Consider the following 21,670-nt stretch of genomic DNA (forward strand, 5'->3'; position numbering starts at 1 on the left):
AAGAATACAATCTCCACCCACCCCCATCGTCTAAATCAACCCCTCCCATAGAACCTCCTTGAAGTCCTTGTTCACACCATGGACCTACCAGCAAACACAAAAGGGTGATGTTATTACTCTTCGCTTGGGTCACACCTCTTATCCCCGACCCGGCAAATAAGGTGTCGTCACCGACCGTTTTATGCGATGGGGGGGGGGGGGGTCATACGCCAACAAATCCCAGACTCAAACAAAATAACAATTGAAATTGAAATATTTTCCAACGTTGATAAGCATTTGTTTCATCATTGCAGGGAGGCAATTTTGTATAGAAGATGTAGGCCTCTATTTCATATACATGTACATTCTATCTATGCACGTTTTTTTTTAAGACTAAAACAAAAATATTTGTTGTCGGTGGCTGTTTCGCTCACTGTAAACAGATATATTTTGGAATCCTCACAAAACAATATTAATAATATAATTCAATTAAATTTGAAAAATATACAAACAAAAGAAGAAGGGGAATGAGAAAGAGAAAAGAAGGGGAAGAAGATGAAGAGGGGGGAGGAACAAAAGGAGAATCAAGGAGGAGGAGAAGAAGAAGAAGAAGATGATGGTGATGATGCTGAATGTAACGTCATATTCTGGGGAAAAAATGATTAAAGAAAATATTTGGGAGTATGCTTTGCTTTTTGATGAGTTAGATTTTTTTTATATTCCTCCTTCTCTTCGTCTTCGCCTCCTCTTCACTTTCTACTCTTCCTTCTTTTCCTCATTTGTTCTTTCCCCTTCTTCTTCTCATCCTCCTTTCACGTTATATACTAGTACTCTTTCTCCTCCTTATTTATCATTATTTTCTCCTCCTCATCCTCCTCCTTTTAATTTCTACTCCTTCCATTTTTTCTCCCTACGTCTTTCTCTCACACTTTTCAACCCCCACCCCCTTTCCCTCTTTCCAATTCTCCCTCCTTGCTATCCAGTAAACTGCCTTTCAAATGAAGCAATCACATAAACGAATGCCCATCAAGTACGAAAAAAACATTCTACTTTAATGACTTTCATTTTGATACGACTCATATGCTCTTTATTCATATACAAAAGTCAAGGTTTGTTCGTTATGGCACGGCACACACACATAACAATCTAATGACTTCAATCACAATGAATACCTTGAAATAGAAAACAAATATGTTATTGCATAGGACTAAGAAAAGGCAACAATTTCTTACAAACATGAATACTTGCAAAACAATATATAACAATATATTAATTACAATTTTAAGGAAAATGTATCTTGTAAAAATTGCAGCTATGATCAAAAGACTTTAAGACTTATCAAGGTGAGGTAATAAAAAAAGCACATCGTTTTAAATTTGTAAGGCAGTGCATAATTCATCAATAACAATTATGACTTATATCGTAAAAGCAACTATCTTCAAATATTTTTTTGTAAACATTAGGAATAAATCATAGAAATAAATGGAAGAACTGAATATAGACCATTTATAATATGCTACCCCAATTTCAGAAAATCGCTATTTCTTTTCACCTTTTTTTTTGTTTAGAAAACATTTATTTTTCAAATATAATCATTCACTTACTGGGGGATTAAAAACTTATTGAGAATGGGTCCAACACAAATGAATATCTGTTGAAAAATAAGACCGAATAAAGAAAATACTTGAGCACTTATGAAAGTAGAACATTCAAATCCTCATAATTCTTTTTTTTCAAATCCTTTTTACAAAATTGTGAGAATTTCCTTTCTTTAATAGAGCAAATATTAATAATTAGGTTGATCATGGCTCTTCCATCAAATCAATCTACATGATGAATAGTTTTCATTACACTTTGCAAAGTTGCATACCAACTGACATATCGTATTTACATGGATAAAAAAATATATTAACACTTTTTGAGTATATATGTACTACCCATCCTGCAGCAAAACAAGACTACCATAATATGGCACCTGACAAATAAGTGTCTAATCTGCACACACCTACACCTTACATCTGAGGTGTTCTTATCTGCACACACCTTACACCCTACATCTGAGGTGTTCTAATCTGCACACACCTTACACCCTACATCTGAGGTGTTCTAATCTGCACACACCTTACACCCTACATCTGAGGTGTTCTAATCTGCACACACCCTACACCCTACATCTGAGGTGTTCTAATCTGCACACACCTTACACCCTACATCTGAGGTGTTCTAATCTGCACACACCCTACACCCTACATCTGAGGTGTTCTAATCTGCACACACCCTACATGTTCCTTGTAGTCAAAGAGTAACATTTAGGTCCAAATTCACGAAGGTGGTTTTAAAAACCATCGGTTGAACCCATGGTTTATGCAGATTTCCTGTATATATTACACCTATTATCCGTGTATATATAAAAAAAAAGGTCCAATGCTGATGCACGCTTTTGTCACATTGCGCCAAATTGACACCTCTAGCCATGGGTTAAGTACGCTATTTTATTCATGAGTCCACCAATTTGAATTAATGAGTCCGCTCTTTAAACAGCTGACTCATGAATAAATATGCGTACTTAACCATGGCAACAGCCGTCAATAAGGCGCAATGTGACAACAAAGGCGAGCATCAGTATTGGACACGTTCCATGAAATCGGCATAAGCTATGGGTTCAACCGTTGCTTTTTAAAACCACCTTTATGAATTGGGGCCTTATTGTTCTAGCTTGTATCAGAATTGTTAAATTCCCCAAAAAGTAAAGTAAATGAAACATTCTTATCATGGGGAATTTTCATTTTCATGGATACTCTACCCATGTCTCCATGATACCTCTATACTTTGACAGGGAATACCATACAGGACAATACAAAAAAAAAGAAAATAAGACCCCCAGTCGGATAAAAGTTTACATGATAATGATAGTTACATCATTTCCTTATCTTACTCGTATAAATAAGGAAGGTTTATACTTGGACTATCCACCAAGGCACTTGACAAGCACAAAGAAGTACGATGATGAACCACCTCAACTCAACCATTACTTCACTGGAAGAAGATATTCATAAAATTTACAACATATTGACCAGAAAATATGAAAATTGGTACTTCTGTGATGATATATACCAAACACAGAATACAGCACGGCACACACAGACTCTCATGGCAAGGATAGTTTACTATTATACTTAAATGCATCACACTGTCAAACATCTATGATCTCATCATACATTATTTATATACAAAGATGTAATTCCATCAGGGCCAAAGTATAAATTATGGAAAGCTATTAATTCAACTCTCTTGAATGCGAGTCTAATAAAAACTATTGAAATCTCTTAATTCCATTGTCATAAATGTTAATCCAATCAAATCTATTGAAATCTATTATTTCCATCGTCTTGAATATAAATCTAATCAAAACTTGTGAAATCTATTAATTCCATTGTATTGAACGATCATTTGATCAAACTATGGAAAGCTAAGATTCCATCATCTTGAATGAACATCCAATCAAAACTATGGAAAGCCAAATTCCATTGTCTTGAGTGAAAATCCAATAAAAATATGGAAAGCTTTTGATTCCATTGTAGTAAATGTCTATTCAAATAAAAAAATATATGGAAACCTAATGATTCATCATATGGAATGTGAGTTAGATCAAAGCTAAAAAAAATTATTATTGATTCCATTGTCTCCAATGCATGTGCATCAAATCAAAATTATGGAAAGCTACATGTATTTATTACCTTTCTCAAATGTGCACCACATGAAATCTATGGAAAGCTATTGATTTAATTGTTTTGAATGTGCATCACATGAAATCTATGGAAAGCTATTGATTTAATTGTCTTGAATGTGCATCACATGAAATCTATGGAAAGCTATTGATTTAATTGGCTTGAATTCATGTGCAATCAAAGCACTGACAAGGGATTTATATGGGACAATTCAATCAATCATTGTAATCTAGTTTCTTAACAAACCTTTGTCTTTTCAACTGGGTCCTAATGACTTGAAGAAGAATCTCATAAATCAACAGAACAAAATTGTAAGCATTGCTAATCTGTCATATTATGACAAATTGCCCAACATTTAAGAATCACAAAATGAAATGGTTCTCACATATAGCAAGACACAAAGGCCTGAATTCACAAAAGAGGTCTAAACCCACTTCTTGGTATGAAGTGGAGGTTCGCCCAGAAGAAAAGTTTGTTGTAAAAATAGCTGAAAAAAATTATTGAAGTTTTGAGGAAAATCCAATAAAGACTAAGAAAGTTATTAGAACTTGTCTTGGATTTGTGAAGTCTTGGATTTGTGACGTCATAAACGAGCAACTTTTCCATATGTTATGTAATAAATTATTGTGCATAAATTTTAATTTCTTAAAGTTTTGTGAGGAGTTTTTGGGGGGGTGGAATGGGTGTGAAATGATTTGTCTACTGACATAATGAAGGTACAGTAAAAACGACTTTCAATTTTCTGAGAAAATGACATTGAAATAACATTTCCTTGATTTTTTTACCATACAATATGTAAGGAAGCTGCTCGCACTATGATGTTACATATCAGATAATTAAAACTCTGTTACTCGTTTATTCTTTGATGGATTTTGACTTTTTGTCAGGGTGAACTTCCCCTTTAAAGCCCCACTGTAAATTTTAAAACATGTACATATGACACACGCTGAATATGATCCAATTACATAATTGCTGTTGGTGCATAATCAGGCAAGGCATGCACTCATTTGTACTTGTTAAAGTGATTTTTATAAAATAGAAGAGTGTTTTCTACCCTCGCTGTAGCCAATGCACGTAAAACCTCTTTTGAAAATCCAGGTGATAGGATTTGGAAGTAACTTGTAATTCACATATTCAATAAAGATATGTACATTAAAGTTTATTTTGCATAAATATATAAACGATTTTCAAAACTTCACAAGCTATAAAGATAATATAGGACAAAGACTTGGAAGAATGCATAGATAAAATGAATGGAATGTATAGAAATTTCACTGCTGTATAAAATGTACATTTACAACGTTAAAAAAAAAGAAGCTAAAATCCTTCCATCTGAATGGCCCCTGAAAATAATGTTGGTAAAAATGTAGTAACAATTATTTCTGTTATATACATGCTGACATTAGATTTGCCAAGTCAAACATTAACAATTCTCATAATGCATACCATACGATACATCAAAGACAAGCACAGGAACCTATCATTTTATTTTCCAGAGAATATATTAGACAAGTAGCTATAAAGTGAAATAGAAATTGTGTGTAATGCTTTAGTTCCATTATTTTCTCATTACATTCTCTAAAAATACTTTAAAATGCTTTGAATGTCCATTTTATATTGTCATAAAAATAAAGTTCATTAACATTTTCAGCCACAATAATTGAATGATATAAATATAGTCTTGTTGGAAGTGTTAGCTGCATGATTAATATTGCTACAACATGGTTTGCTCTTGCATAGTTACTCCTGAGGGTGGGTTTCACAAAACATGTTTGGAACAACAAGCTACTATCATAATCGACTGGAATCGCTGTTTGATTGGTGGAAAGCAAATTTGGCATAGGAAGTTTCCATCAATTGTTGATCACTTTTATCCACTAACAAGAAAAAAATATTAATGGTACACATGAAGAAGGGATAAGACAAAAGGCCCAAAATAGAAAGCTCAGCAATCACTGTAGAGCATTATCTAAGATTGCATTGACTACAATTTTCAATCAATCGTAAAAATCAAGCATACGATCAATCGCTGATCTTTGTGACACTGGACACAAAGGTGTTTCACAATGACTTAGACGATGTACCAAGGCCAACGTGTGAATTCAACACATGATCTAAATAACGAGGAACCAGTAGTGTGCATCTCCTAAGCACAATTTCACCAATGCAGCAAGGTATCATATACCATGCAAAATTGGAAATAAAAGGATTTTTAGTCGCACTTAAATAATTCTGCAATCCCACCCCCCCCCCCATCACTTAAATTGATCAATTTTGGAGAAAAAGCCAATTCAAACCATGATTTTAAAAACATTAATACCGTTAAAGCTCATCACCTTACAAAAGTTAATTAAATCAATCCTTAGACATTACTTTCACTTTTTCTTCGATTTGATTGGTTGTATAACTTGACCAGGCGGTTTCTGCCTACCTTGACCTCTGACCTTTGACCCTGTGTCACCATGAGGTCCTGGAGTATTCTTTGGTGGTTTGACCGGTTCGACGAGCGTCACACGTTTCTTGACCCCATTCTTGGCTGGACCATCACTTTGACCTCCCGGGTTGCTCGTTATTGGCTGGTCTTTGATGCTAGAGGCAGGACTGCGTTTACCTTTCCCTTCTTTCGTCTTAGATTTGGTCTTTCCTTTACCTATACAAACAAACACAGGAATTCAAAATGAATGCACAGGAAGCACGATTATACGGGAAAATAAAAACACAAGTTACTAACATTGCGACGGCAGCTAAAAGTGCTGTATTTTAGCACTATAATAATACCTAGTTCCCTCTGACAATGGTGGCAAGCTCTTATTGCCTAGCAAAAACTCTTTGATTGTTCCTATAGAAAATTCTTCCCTGGCAAAAGAATGATTCTACTCATGCCAAATCTCTGAAAGTGCTTTTTCCAAGCTGTCCTCCAAATTGTAAAAATCTGAGAATCGAGCGTAGTTGTTTTCTATGCTACGCATCGCATTGCTTTCATTGTTGTAAGCATTGTATATTTCAAACAATCGCGCCTGCGCACTCGACTGCTGCATACGGTCTCAGATTCAACGGCAAATTTTATGCAGGAGCCGATGGGATATTCGTTGGATTTCGTCCTTTTTAGGGATACACTCTGATACTGCACAGGCAATTGATGCAGACCAAAGTATGTGTTTTCAATGTATCTCTAAAACACTATATAGATGCTAATTTGACTGTTATATTTCATTTTTTATGGTTAAATACATTGATATAGAAATTGTGAAATGCATAAATTGACAAGTAAGGGAGATTAAGAATTATCTGTAAATAACTTACTGTATTTCTCCGATTCATTCTGAGAATTCTTAGCAGCTTTCTCCCAGCGAGCTGAATTTGGGTCCTCTGCAAGGCTTTCGATAGCTGCGATAGAAAACGATATCATCTCATTTCATTTTGATAAAACACATAATGCACAGGTGTGATTGTGTCAAGGGTGATGCTTTGCACTCGAGGTATTTACAATAATGCAATGAAACACACTATAGCATTGATGACATAAAAGTAAGTTGAGGCCTTGCTTATCAAGCCTGACTTAACTCACACTTAAAGGATCTAGCGGTAGTCACAATCTACTATTACACCATCATATTTTCTTATGAAATTTGTAAAATCCAATAAAATGACCACAAAGAGTCTGTTTACATTTGCTAAAGAATTGAATGATACTGAGAAATTAGCAAAAAAAAGCATGGGATTCGAGTCATATGTCGGTGTATTTTTCCCAGCAATAATACACTGTCCCACGTGTGCTTTTCTGTGTTGGCAATCTATAGTGAGATCATTTTTTAGCTTAGATTTCAGGATTTCACAAAGTTCAGTACAACTGTCTGGATCTAGATCCATGATCAAAATTCTGTCAATTAGTCTTGGTTTTACAGACTTACTTGCGAAATCAGTGTTGATTGCAACTACTTTCAATTATCTTTAATAATTTAAAGTCTTTTGGAAGTGGATAGACACATACTAGGTTATATCATCATATAATTCATGTGTTATAAAAGCACTGTGCCCTGACATTATATTTTATTGGACTGTTGTTTTTTAAGGATAAGAATTCAAATTGTAATCAATTGAATAAAAATAATGATAACATACTTGACATAAGACTCGAAGCTCTATCATCGCCATTGAGAAGCTGTTTCTCTCTCTCCAAACCTTCCATGTAATCAGAGTATTTCCATTGTACTTTCTCCTCTTCTTCCTCTTCTTCATCTTCTAGGAAACCAGGTATGATGCTAGATAGACGGGTTGACATACGTCTCATACTTAGACTACTACCCATACCGGAGCTGTGGTCGTCTTCCTTAGGGGCATTCAGTTTGGCAAATTCCTAAAGGGGATGGAGAGGTCAGGAGTGTCACAGTCATTATTATTCACTCATTAGCATCATCATCATCATCGTCATTGTCATCACCATCAACATCAGCATCATCATCGTCATCCTCCTCATCACCTTCATCACCATCATCCTCATCCTCATCCTCATCATTATCATTACGACCACCATAACCACCACCATCATCACCTTTATCACCATCATCATCATCACCTTTATCACCATCATCATCCTCCTCCTCCTCATCATCATCCCCATCATCATTATGACCACCATAACCACCACCATCATCACCTTCATCACGATCATCATCATAATCATCATCATCAGCTATCACAGAAAATTGTACGATCCCTGTAACTCACTCTTTCATCTTAAAAAGCGGGCTTTCTCCATCTCTTTCTTCCTCTGTTTGCTTCTCGTTCTATCGAGCTCTTCAAGCATCTTCACCACCACCATCATCATCATCATCATCACTATCACCATCATCACCATCATCATCATTATCACCATCATTCAAATTCAAATTTTATTTCCACAATTAAATACAAATCATTGACATTAAGAGATATATTACATGTGGAGGGGTCAAAGAAAGCACAACTGCTTGTATAAATTGGCCCAAAAATAAGAATAAATCATATTAATACGTGTAAAATAAACAATAACAATATAATCATAACATAATTACAAATAAGTCTAAGAGATTATTATCATTATCATAACCATCTTCACCAAAATCAACTATCACAGAAAATATCATTTTAACTCACTCTTTCATCTTCAATGCGGGCTCTCTCCATCTCTTTCTTCCTTTGTTTGCTTCTCTTTCTATTGAGTTCTTCAAGCATCTTCATCACCACCATCATCATCATCCTCGCAATCATCATCATCATCTTCACCATTATCAACTATCACAGAAAATTGTACGATCCCTGTAACTCACTCTTTCATCTTCAATGCGGGCTCTCTCCATCTCTTTCTTCCTCTGTTTGCTTCTCTTTCTATCGAGCTCTTCAAGCATCTTCTCTTCTGAGAGGCTCGTTCTGTACTTCTGAAAATCCTTCCAATGACTGGACAGTACCCTGAATACCGTCAACTACAAGATAGCATAAAAAACATGTCATTAGACACAAGACCTTAGAAAGTGATGAAAATTTTTCCTACAATCAATATACAAAAGTAAAGCAAAGTGGAATGCTTGAGTCAGTCAAGGAAGAATACCAGATGGTAAATTGCTGACTGGTCTATAACCACATATAGACCTTTCTAAATACTGACTTGAATTACACAGCTGTAGGTAATAATAATGATTGTTTTTAATTTTGGGGAGATAACACACATATTTTTCCCTCAGTAGTCCATATTACCCTTGCCAAGACTCAGGGCAATCTGGGACTACTTTGGGAAATATATATGTAGTCTACAAATGTAGACCCATATCTGCACTGTTTGTACCACAGCAGCTGATTCAACTAGTCTGCATAGCAGACTAGGTTTGCTTTGCAAACCAGCAGCCGCGCCACCTCACGAGCCATTCAGAGTAGACTAATATATATGCTATCTCCCTCAAAGCCAGTCAATATGATATAATCGCGTATTTGAAGGTTGGTCTGTCTGTTGCTTTTTCTCCAAACTAGGGGAATAAAAGTAAGCAGGTTTTACTAGGACTGGTTTGATTAGCGAAAAAAAATAGTTGTTTTCTTGCCAATATAAAAAAATCATCTTGTTTGTATGATGATAATAACAAATCATATTTTCATAATGCCATCTCCACTTCTGCAAAAATCTTCAAGGCGCTTAGACCAATACCTGCGCATCTCTGAAGACGTAAGGTCCCATCTCCCGCATGCGTTTGTCCAGGATCTTCTCGGCCTGCTCGGGGGTGATGTCGATCTGAAGACTCGATCCCATCTCCGAGTTGATGAAACATCGCAAGATGGCTTGGATCTTCTGGTGTATCAGTGTCTCCTCACTATGCACATGGTACATCTCCTGTTCATAATAAAGTTAAATAAACATGGAAGACTGTCAAGCTTTCATATAGCATAGTTACTCCAAGTCTTGACCAGTAAAAAAATACATTTAAAAAGTTCATATTGCTTCATAATTAGACAAAGTAATATATGTTTATTATAAACATTGAAGATCAAGATTTCATACAGCTTCTCTCAAGTCTTGATAATAATTACATTTTTTTTACAAAAAAGTTAGAAAGATTTAAATTGTCTTAATTATTAATCTTAATAAGAGAGAAGAATGTCAGTGAGCAATCACTGATTATTTGATTCATGAAGCACCCCCCCCCCCCTTAAACATTGACAATTCACAATGTGAGAATGATCACAAAGGAAAATAGCTGAAATTGCAAAGAGCTCCTATATATTTTGTACAAAGTTCACAAAAAGCTGAAAAATAAAGCTGAAAAAATAATCGATATAAAAAAAGGCTGGACTCCCACACCCCAGATTAAAACTGAAATAAACTGACCTTGAATTTCTGCACTTCTAACCAGAACAGAACATCATTTTCAAGGTGCTCTCCTTTGAGACTGACATACTTCCTGAAGTGTTGACATGTGATAGGGTTGATCAAGGCTTGACGTAACGCAATGATCTCGTGAGATGACGACACAAAACGACTCTCAAGAAGCTGGGGGAAAATATAAATAAAGCTAAACTCAAGGGCCTGTATTCTGAACTCTGATTTAATTCAAACTCAGGGCCCTGTCTTACAAAGAGTTGCGATTGATCCAATCAACATTAACTATGGATGGCCAGCAACATCAACATCTAAAATGCAAATTTGTTCAAAACAGTTTCTAGATATGATGTATGTTCATGATTCATCGTGCTCTTCTAATTCTCCTTGTTTACTAAGGAGATTGTGCAAATTTCCTTAAGAAAAAATTATGGTATGGACAAATTTCCATAAGTTGAGATTGATTACATCAATTGTAGCTCTTTGTACATGTAAGACAGGGTCCAGGTCTAGTTGTAGTTCAACTTTCGAAAGCCAGATGTTACACGAATCTTTACAGCCTAAACTTATCAGCTCATTTTACGCTCAAATCATTCATAATTGTCTGGCAATATTAACTCAATTCAATTAAATTCATATCTACTTAAAAAGCAACCAAACAAATCAATATAATACAACAATCACTACATACATGTATCAAAGGGGATCATAAAATGCACTAATTGGCTTATTAAATATGACCCCTTACAGCAAACAAACATACAAAGGCAAAATTACACACATTTCAACTTCTATTTCATTTTTTTTTTAACAGGCATGACCAAGAGAAAAAAGAAAATAATAATAATAATGGTATTTATTTCAAGCAAGCAGATACAAAATAATTTGCAAAGTACTGGATAAAATGATTAAAATACAAAACATTATTACAATAGCAGAAATTCTGAATTGTAGTAACAATGTTTACACAATAGGTGGCCTGTAACAAATTCCAAATATGTATTACTATTAAATATTAAGAAGTATAGATAGAATGTGCACTTACAAAGGAAAAATAAATTGAGAGGGGAAAACAAACGAATGATCGTGAAAGAGAGTCGGGAGAAAAATAATAGGAGAGGGGGGGAGGAGAGCGAGTGGTAGTCAGGAGAGATGAAACAAGATGGAGTGTATGAGAAAGTGTGAGAGAGCGGGTGAATCAAATAAATAGAAAAAGGGACAGTCAGAACTATACAAGGTATAAGAAGATAAAGCGAGGGAAGCAGACAATTGTGAATAGAAAAGAAAGGAGGAAAAATACATGAATTCTGCATCAATCAGGTAAAGTAAGAAGGAGGTGTCTTTTATACAAAATAGTTTGCCTCATCATCATGAGGAATGACATAGGGGTTGAGTTAACACACAATATAAACACACAAAAATTCCAGCTACCCATAATTTAAGCACAGAGTTAGAACAGGGTTTAAGTTTAAACTAGACTTCAAGGAAATAAGCAGAGGAGAAATCGTCAGGGGAACAAATCGTGCGTTACTGTTCAAAATTTACCTTATAGATAGCCATGTATCTCTTGCGTTTATTAGCCATGACGTCATCGACTACGTCTTCCATTCTGATGTGAGGGCGCTGTCTCTCTTGGAACGTGTCGGTCATTATAAAGAGAGGGAGCCATTTACGAGCTAGACGCTCTCTGACGTACTTCTGTGCCTCCAGCATGATTTGATTGGGAGGTCTATCTTGAAGGAGCTTGCCCCACCCTCCTCCAGCCATCATGGTCTAAAAAGAACACAAGTATATCATAGTAATTCCATTAAATATAATAGTAGTGTGAATTAGATCATACTATCATACTATTGCAATAAGATTCAACATGATGCTGCCGCATTCTTGTCACAGAAATATTTCTTGTTGAAGTAGTGAATTCTAGAATCCCCATCCACTCCCCGGGGAATATTACATACCTGATACGGCTATATCTTTGTTCAGGACTCTTTATACCAAAGATAAAATCTCTTGCAAAGGTATTATTTGATTCTAGTTTGTCAGCACTTAATACATGCACTTGCTCTGTTCCCTGGGGAGCATTACATACCCGATGCTGCTGCATCCTCATTGCTGGACTGTTTGGACCAAAGAAATATTTCTTGGTGAAGGACTAGTAAATTTTAGCCAACTCTATCCACTCCCTGGGGAGTATTACATAGCTGATGCTGCTGCATCCTCGTTGCTGGACTGTTTGGACCAAAGAAATATTTCTTGGTGAAGAACTAGTGAATTCTAGCCTCCCTATCGACTCCCTGGGGAGTATTACATACCTGATGCTGCTGCATCCTCGATACAGGACCTTTTGAACCAAAGAAATATTTCTTGGTGAAGGATTAGTGAATTCTAGCCTACCCTATCCACTCCCTGGGGAGTATTACATAGCCGATGCTCCTGCATCCTTGTTACAGGACTGTTTGAACCAAAGAAATATTTCTTGGTGAAGGACTAGCAAATTCTAGCCTACCCTATCCACTCCCTGGGGAGCATTACATACCTGATGCTGCTGCATCCTTGTTGCTGGACTGTTTGGACCAAAGAAATATTTCTTGTTGAGGTACTTGGTCTTGATATCGATCGCCTTTGCATCTCGTTTCTTAGTGTCAAGGTGGGGAGTACGACGGAATGATTCAATATCCAGCCAACACATCAGATCCATCAATGCATAATTGTCCTCTGAATAAGAAAGCAAAAGTAAATAAAGTCAAGAAAATCTAAATAATTGAAAATATTAGGCATTTAAATAGCAACATACATCTAGAAATACCCTATTTTGAGTCGCAAAAGAAAAATATGAAGAGTAAGAGAGCTAGGATGTGTGTCATAGTGCCAAGAACTAATAAGGTTAGAGAAGATCCGATTTCAGTTAGATTTGAAAGTCTCTCATGATGTTTTATTTCTTAAAATTAATGGCAAATTATTCCAAAGAGAAGGTGGTGTGGCAAAGAAGGCTTGTTCATCATAGGCTACTCATATATTAAGGGTCTTTAGACAACGCTGGAACAATGAAATAACAAATATTCCTTGACTTCATACCATATTGCACTTAATCTGTACTTTATTCATATCACTTAAATCATATATCGTTTTTTTTCTTAATACCAGTTACTACTTTCCACAAATTTATATTATTTTATTACTATTACACATTATTTTTACTTGCCCTTTAACAACATGGGCCTGTTGCAGAAAGAGTTGCGTTTAAACGCAAGCAAAAAATCAAACGCAAGTCCCAAATGCGCGCTGTTGATTGGTTGAAAATCAAGTTGCGCATGATTTTTAGAGTTGCGATTGATTGCAACTCTTTCTGCAACAGGCCCCTGATAACAAATCACTTAAATAATAAAAACTACCACATACTACCACCTCACCCTCTAACGCTTACCAAGGAATTTCCTGAAGTGCTCTACTTCCATGCGATTCCTGATGAGTTTATCAAAGTCGTAATCTCTGAATTCCACAGGAACCTTCTCCGCAAGGTTTTCATAGTAGACCTCCCTCTTTGTTTCTTCATCTTCACCTTCCATCGTAAAGTCTGGCGTTGTGATACGCTGTCATTTGAAGATAAACAAAAGTGGAAGAAAAGACAGGTAGGAAATAAATTTGATTGATAAGTGGCTATTTTTTCCATCTTTGGACATTTGCTGAATTTTGGAGACTATTTCTTTTATTTTAAAGACTATGGCCCATATTCTGATGTCGGGTTTAAAGTTGTGGTTTAAGTATGGGAAGCCAAAAGTATCAAAATTTTCACTTTCACAAGTTGTATGTTTCTTATGTTTATTGTGCTCTTTCCTGATTCATTGATGGTGAAGACAATCATCTATTACTTCCTACACAATTATGAATGATTTGAGAGCCAAATGAGCTGAAGTATGATATCTCTACTGTTATTGATTATGCAACAATTGGCTGTCTGTACTTAAACTCCAACTTTAAACCTGAGTTTAAGATAAACTTGACTTCAGAATACAGGCCCTTCTATCCGATTGCTAAAACAAAGGTGTATTCACAGATTCCAAACCATAGCTATTACACGGTTAACAAAAGATTTTGTGCATGGCTGATTGTCAACAAAACTGGAGTGTTGAGTAATTCTGACAGCTAGCCTGAAAGTTTTTTAAAATTTCAAGCATTGGTTTAAATAAACAGGAATTTGTTAATTCTTGACCGTTTCCTGTAGGTAACTGAGGTATCAAATTAAAGATCAAATATTCAACTTTTTAGACATGCAAATTTCTTTTTGAAATTCGGATACCCCCAACAAAGGATAGTTTAGTATTCTTTCTTGAAATAGGTTTTTTTCTCACTCATGCATGAATAAGGGTTGGTTCAAGTTATATCAAATGAAAGAGGAAATTCTAAGCTTTACGATGATAGGTGATTTCTGACTTGTTTCTATGATTAAGTTATAATAAATCATTGATCATTCTCCTTTTTTTCTGGGATGCACAGTATATTCTGCACCATTCTAAAAAAAAAGAAATGACAGCACAAATTAAAAAAATAGAAAATAAGCCACATAATTCAAGTAAATGATGATTATTAGAAAGGAGACCTGCCAGCCTCTGGGAATGAAATATTGTATTCTGTGATTAAAAAATGTATCTTTCCCCAAAAGCGTATTTCATAATAAAATGCATGGCACACTCGCTCATCGCAGCGCTCAAGCTGCATGCAAGCTAAAATGCGCACTGCTCTTGCAGATGAAAAAAAAAATTAAACATGTGTATATCTCACCCTGGTTTCAACAAAATAATTGAAAAAAAAAACAAGTTATCTGAAATTAAATTGATCTAATAACCATATTTGTCTAGGTTTTATGAAATAGAGACATATAGAGATGATTTTTCTCTGTCAATAAATTACAATTTTGTAAAAAAAAATAATTTTTTACAAAAACATACTTTTTAAAGAAAAAAAGTACTACCGTATTTTGGTTGCAAAAAGGTACTAAATAAGCCAAAAACATACTGGTTGGCAGGTCTGAGAAAGTATTTGTGCTTACCTCTCGCATAATTCTTCTCTGTAGTTTCTGTAGATGCCTGGATTTGATGTTGTCCAACTGCCTTTCTTCTTCAAGAACCTCAATCTATGACATACAGAAAAACAGAGGAAAAGAAGTAAGTCAAGGCTTCATCAGATTGCTGATTTAATGCCTCGAATTCACTGAGCATTGCTGATAAAGTGGTAATAAAAGCCTGAGTAGTAATAGCATCATCTTGTAAACAGCGCTAAATGAAATCCACCTTTTATCATCATTATTTTATAAATATAAATTATGGCTTTCATAAAAATGAAACTTCCCTAGGAAGTCTTTGACATTCCATTATTATCATTATTGTTATTATTATAGTTATTATTTTCACTTGGTATACCAGCAGTTGGTCTTCTTCTCAGATAGTCTTGCTTTCTACATGGGTTTAACCATTTGGTCTACTATCAGTTTGGTCTAAATTGCATCTGGTCGACACTAAAATTGGTCCAATACCCAATCAAATGGGTGTTGGAAAAATTTTTAGTGTCAACCAGGGGAGCGTTTCATGAAAGGACTTGTCAGACGTTTTATCCGACATGTCCGATGTTATCCGACAGTTACTACAGTAACAGTGCTTCTCAACCAATCAGAATCCAGGAAAGTTGTCAGATCTGACAACTTGTCGGACGAAAATATTGATGAAACGCCCCCCTGATGCAAATGAATTAAAAAACTAATTGAACTAGCGTTTAAGAGTGCAATTTAGTCTGATGCCCATATGGTCTAATTCCCAATCCGTCTCTTAAATACGCTGCACTTTGTCTATTGAAATTCAATCCCCCCCAAAAAAAAAAAAATGGTTATATCACGATTCATATAGCCCCATTTTCAGGGGGGAGCTTCATCAACATTTTCATCCGACAAGTTGTCAGATCTGACATCTTTCTATGATGTTGATTGGCTGAGAGGTACTGTTACTATGGTAACTGTCGGATAAAATGGAACTTGTCGGATAAAACGTCTGACAAGTCCTTTCATGAAACGCTCCCCTGAACTCGGATTTAATTAAGACTCCGGTCTAAAATTAAGGTTTAACTATGGATAGCCAATTGTGGCAGGTATCTCCAACAGGACAAGCTCAATTTACCAGCTCACTTGACACTCAAATCATCCAGAACTATGGTGATAAATACGGAAAGCCAATAGTGTCAAATTTCTTTTCAAATTGTATGCTTCTTATCATCATTGTGCTCTTTCTCCATACTGTAATGGCAAAGAAAACTAATTCAGCTATTATTCCCAGAGAAATATGAATGATCTACGTAATGTATGCGTTGCTATATCAAACTGGGTGCGTGTTTCATAGAGCTGTTCATCAGATAAGAGCGACTTTGAGAACGACTGGTGACCTTTTATTACGGGCTAAATAATCACTAATGAACATTTAATGGTGAACATCATTTACCACAAGAAAGGATCACCAGTTGTTCTTGAAGTCACTCTTAACTTACGATCAGCTTTACGAAATAACCCCCTGTGTTGTCTGAGATTTGTGTCACAATTGGCTTTCCATAGTTAAACCACAACTTTAGGCCAGAGTTTGAATCAAACCAGGGGCCTGTTTCATAAAGCTGTTTGTAAGTTACGAATGACTTTACGCACGACTAGTGACCATTTCTTGTGCTAAATGATATCCCTATGTAACTGATTTAGCGCCCAAGAACAGGTTCCAGTCGTACGTAAAGTTGTGCATAACAGCTTTATGAAACACCACCCAGAGTTCAGAATACAGGCCAGTTAGGCCATTATCCTTTGTATCCATCCTTTAATCTTACTGACCTTATTTGAAAGTGATCGGTCTTTATCTTTCATAGCAAGCCACGGGACGAGAAGCATTGATAGGAGATGTTCTTCCAGTCCATCAAAGAGTTCTTCATACGGAGGGTTGATCTGACGGAATACTTGATACCTGATCATTGCCGGGCAGTTCACCTCGAAGAAGCATTGCTCCACCACGTACTTAGACTGGATCTCCTTTATCATCAAAGAAATAACACATAGGGCAGGGTTTGAGCAATAGACATGAAAATTTAAAACGAAAGCTGAGCTTGAACGTTGAAACGCATTGCATCATTTGCAGAAGTGGTTTACGGTACATCATGTGTAAAGTCCCAGAAGGACTGAAAGGAAAGTGGAGAGAGGTAGAAATGAAAAGGAAATGCAAAAAAGTGGAGGCTGGGAAGTAGAATATTCTTTTCTGAATGAGTGTTAGGGTGTGTTGCAAGAAAATATTTGCAATCAATTTTTTTTCATTCATTCATTCATTTCGGTTTATTGTACACAATACTTCCTTGTTAAAACAGTTGGGAGACTGATACAAACAAGATTACAATGTAAGCATAAATTTCATAGTTACATAAGTAAAATGAAATAGTCAAATAATATAAAGTAACAATTAATTAATTGATGTTGGTATATTGCACTTACAAGGTAATTCTAGATGAGAGCAAGTTACAAAATTATTTCCAAAGATATTTATAAAAAACTATAATATGATAATGATAACTGAAATACATGCACTAAATTCAATAAACAAATTTATAAGTTGTGGAGAGGGTTCAGATTGGGATATAGAATTAAATCGCAAAGTGGAAGGTTCACATTGAGAAATAAAAATGGAATTGTGTTTTTAAAATAAAATTTTGAGGCTAATGTAAAATATCTGACATACGGAAAATGAGGCATAGAGTACTGTAAATTTTATTTACATTCTGTTGCAGATTTACAACTGATAGATCAATGTTAGCTGTAGCATATCAGATCAAACCTCTTGTTTCAAGGAGCAGATGAGCAATCCATCACTAATTTGCAATTAACTACAGGACATATGATTGTTTGAGAAACCAAAATAGACTTGCAATTGATCGCAAGTTTCTTGCAACACCCCATTATTCCTTAAAAGGACCGTAAACCAGAAGGGAGTAGTAGGCAGAGTGAGAGGATGGAGTAGAAGGTTGTTTGGGTTGGAGAGGTGAGAGAGGCTTTTGTAGATAAGAGAAGGCTGGCTTGAGTTTGGTGAATGGAGCTATAGAGCAGGAGCAGGAGAGAACACTCTTCGCTTTGGGCAGTGGACTACACTCGTTCACGCGACTTCCCAGCCTCCACTTTCTCGCCTTTCCAAGTTCACGTCTAGCTCTATCCACTTTCATCCAGTACTTCCAGGACTTTACATACATTGAACCTACCATAAACCACTTCCGCGATTGTTCTTACCACCATGCAAACCTTCAAACATCAACACATTGCATATTTTTGTCTTTCAGCTCGTTAAGGGGGTCTAAGACACAGTGACTATTTGACTAACCTTGGCTTTCCTGATGAGGTTATAAGGCTTGAATACATCCATGTAGAAAAGAGCATGGTACTCCTGAAGCTCGTGCCAACAGGCAAGACAGTTGACAGCAATCTATGAAAGCAACAAAATAGAACAAAACATGATCAAAAATACTAATAATAGCTGGATTTTTAAGGCGTTTTTTGCCAGAGAATAGAAAACATAAATATTATTAACCCGGCTTCAGCTCAAGCTACAGTACAACTGTAACTCAGTACATTCGAGGAATTAATCCTACCGGGTACCCATTAATATGTACCTCACCTGGGTCGAGTGCAGCACAATGTAGATCAATTTCTTGCTGAAGGAAATTACGCCGTGGCTGGGATTCGAACGCATGACCCTATGTTTTAAAGTCCGGACATTCACATAGCATTTAATAAAATGTTTCTAAGCACTGCATATTATTACCAAGGCTTAAGCATGGCTACCTTGATCAGTTGCCTCAAGTATTCAAGGAATTCCATTTTCTAACGAGTACCCATTTACTACACCAGGGGGGCCGTTTCATAAAGCTGTTCGTAAGTAAAAGTGACTTTAAGAACGACTGCTGATACTTTCCTACGCGCTTAACAGTCACCAATGAATATACCATTTACCATAAGCAGGGGTATGAGTGGTCACAAATAAAATGATCTGAAAAAAGCTGAAGAGCGTTGAAAAAGTCTGAAATAGAAAGAGCTCCCATACTTTTTGTACAGAGGAAAGCCAAAAATAAGATGAAATTAAGCTGAAAATCAAAACAAAAAATCTGAAATCAGATAAAAATCTGAACTCTCACACCCCTGCATAAGAAAGGATCACCAATCGTTCTTAAAGTCACTTACGAACAGCTTTATGAAACATCCACCTGAAGAGTGGCAAATGTAGACAAATGCCTTGCCAAAAGATGCTAATACTGTAGTCGGATTTGAATCTCACACCTCCCTCCCTTTGCTATCATTTAAAGTCTTACCAAAATACAAAATATTTGAAACATGGCATTTCAAACACTAGGTAAATCTCCCAAAAGGGCATGTCACAATTTCAAATTCACTACTACACTGCATGAATGTGTGTGCCCTAAAAATTATTATGTGGAGTGTGGAGCGTTGTGGCCCAGTGGATTAGTCTCCGGACTTTGAAACAGAGGGTCGTGGGTTCAAATCCCAGCCATGGCGTAATTTCCTTCAGCAAGAAATTCATCCACTGTGTGCTGCACCCGACCCAGGTGATGTAAATGGGTACCGGCAGGAAGTAATTCCTCAAAAAGCTGTGTGCGCCTTAATCAGTTGCCTAGCTTAGCCGGGGTAATAATAATAGCAGTGCCTTTTTAAAGCGCCATGAGCACCGAAAGGTGGACCTGTGCGCTATATAAGTAGCCACCATTATTATTATTATAATGTGGAGGATGCAAAGTAATGCGTTTTATTCAATAAACATGATTTCATTGTGATTGGGTGCCCAGTCATAAAAATTGTTACAAAAGCTATCCATCCTACCTTGTCTTCCCTTTTCTCTAGGAACTTCATCAGAAATCCTCCCGTTTGTTTCTCCTGATAGAGATCATTGAGTAAGCCATCCATCTGAAGAAAGTCGGTTTCATCCGTTACCACGGTGCTCGTAGAAGAGCCTGGACGTGATCCTTTCTCCGACTGTGTAGGCGACACTCTAAGAATGTTCGCAAAAAAAAAATAATCATCTGGATTTGATTGGGTGATTGGGGAAATATCAAGTTCAAAAACATCACAGCATTTTGGAAGCCTACCATATAGCAATGCCAAATGTTTAGCTTGGTATTGCAGTATCTTGCACAATTTTTTAATTAAAAGACTTCTCATGTTTGATTCTTACTTAGGTTGCACAAAACATACAAATACGAAACTGAGTCAACTTTTGTTTAGATAAATTTTCACTTAGTATGTTTTCAGATAAGGGGGTGTTTCACAAAGATCAATGTCTGACAAAGAGTTGTAATTCTGTTTCAATGCGCACATGATATCCATGGCAAAGACAGAGCCACATCTAAAGTTTTCCTGCAAGCGGCTTTTCATATACACCAGTGTTAAATCTCATCAGAGTCAAAACGATCTGCAGGAAAGCCTCTATGAAAGGACACAGCACCTTTATTGCGGGACTCCTGCCAATAGAGGCATCTCAGAATTTAGACAAGTTGCCTAACGTGTAATCAAACTGATGAAGTGTGTGGTAGAGCATGGTTCATGATCGTAATCTGACCAACGTGGGGATGTGTTATAAACCACGCCCAACAGGGAATTTAAGTGTAGAGGCCACCTTACAACTGTTCGCAATCCGATTTTGAACAAATCACATTTTGCTCATTTTCTGAAAATGTGAATGGAACATATCATTTTATTTGGGGTTAAAATTAATTGAAAGAATATAATATAACCATTTTGCAAGATTGCAAGCCTTTATTTTGGAGTAAAGGCCACATTAGTTTCAAATCGTAAGACTGCTATGACGTCATTACGACTCAATATTAAATTTGCTTTTATTCTTAGAAGGTGATAGCATGGTCACAGATTCGAACATAGGTATTCGTACAATGATTTCGAACATAACACAGTAAGATATTCCAATTCTCAATAATAGTAGCAAATTCTACTACGTATTTTCCAAATATAAGTCGCAGACCAATCGTAATGTGTGCGGTCGCCTTAATGCTTAGTCAAGCCTTAATCTTTGTGAAATATCCCCCGAATCTA

General features: G+C 36.1%; 1 protein-coding gene and 1 long non-coding RNA gene across 4 annotated transcripts in view; both read right to left on the bottom strand.

Annotated features, from left to right (window-relative positions):
• Positions 1-1,044: 1,044 nt before the first annotated feature.
• On the bottom strand, positions 1,045-2,361 carry LOC121430798. 2 transcript variants are annotated; one of them, XR_005972067.1, is made up of 2 exons: positions 2,030-2,361; positions 1,045-1,984 (listed from the first exon to the last, which is right to left on the bottom strand). It is a non-coding gene; the product is annotated as an uncharacterized LOC121430798 (long non-coding RNA). The 2 variants fall into 2 exon arrangements; XR_005972068.1 differs by having other exon boundaries at positions 2,023-2,361.
• Positions 2,362-2,666: 305 nt separating this feature from the next.
• The window catches only part of LOC121430493 (regulator of G-protein signaling 22-like), a 31,893-nt gene continuing 12,889 nt past the window's right edge, over positions 2,667-21,670 (bottom strand). The window contains exons 12-25 of one of the 2 annotated variants that reach the window (XM_041627776.1): positions 20,444-20,612; positions 18,933-19,034; positions 17,408-17,602; positions 15,599-15,682; positions 13,976-14,141; positions 13,088-13,266; positions 12,097-12,324; positions 10,561-10,722; positions 9,883-10,065; positions 9,047-9,169; positions 8,844-8,873; positions 7,830-8,064; positions 7,011-7,094; positions 2,667-6,357 (exon numbers count right to left, since the gene is read on the bottom strand). In XM_041627776.1, coding sequence (XP_041483710.1) covers positions 6,083-6,357; positions 7,011-7,094; positions 7,830-8,064; positions 8,844-8,873; positions 9,047-9,169; positions 9,883-10,065; positions 10,561-10,722; positions 12,097-12,324; positions 13,088-13,266; positions 13,976-14,141; positions 15,599-15,682; positions 17,408-17,602; positions 18,933-19,034; positions 20,444-20,612 — 2,215 coding nt within the window. In that variant the 3' untranslated portion in view covers positions 2,667-6,082. Of the gene's footprint in view, positions 6,358-7,010; positions 7,095-7,829; positions 8,065-8,843; positions 8,874-9,016; positions 9,170-9,882; positions 10,066-10,560; positions 10,723-12,096; positions 12,325-13,087; positions 13,267-13,975; positions 14,142-15,598; positions 15,683-17,407; positions 17,603-18,932; positions 19,035-20,443; positions 20,613-21,670 lie in introns of both variants that reach the window. The other variant, XM_041627775.1, reaches the window with a different exon arrangement.

The sequence above is a fragment of the Lytechinus variegatus genome, chromosome 17 (genome assembly GCF_018143015.1).
Source record: "Lytechinus variegatus isolate NC3 chromosome 17, Lvar_3.0, whole genome shotgun sequence".
In the NCBI taxonomy this organism is placed as follows: Eukaryota; Metazoa; Echinodermata; class Echinoidea; order Temnopleuroida; family Toxopneustidae; genus Lytechinus; species Lytechinus variegatus.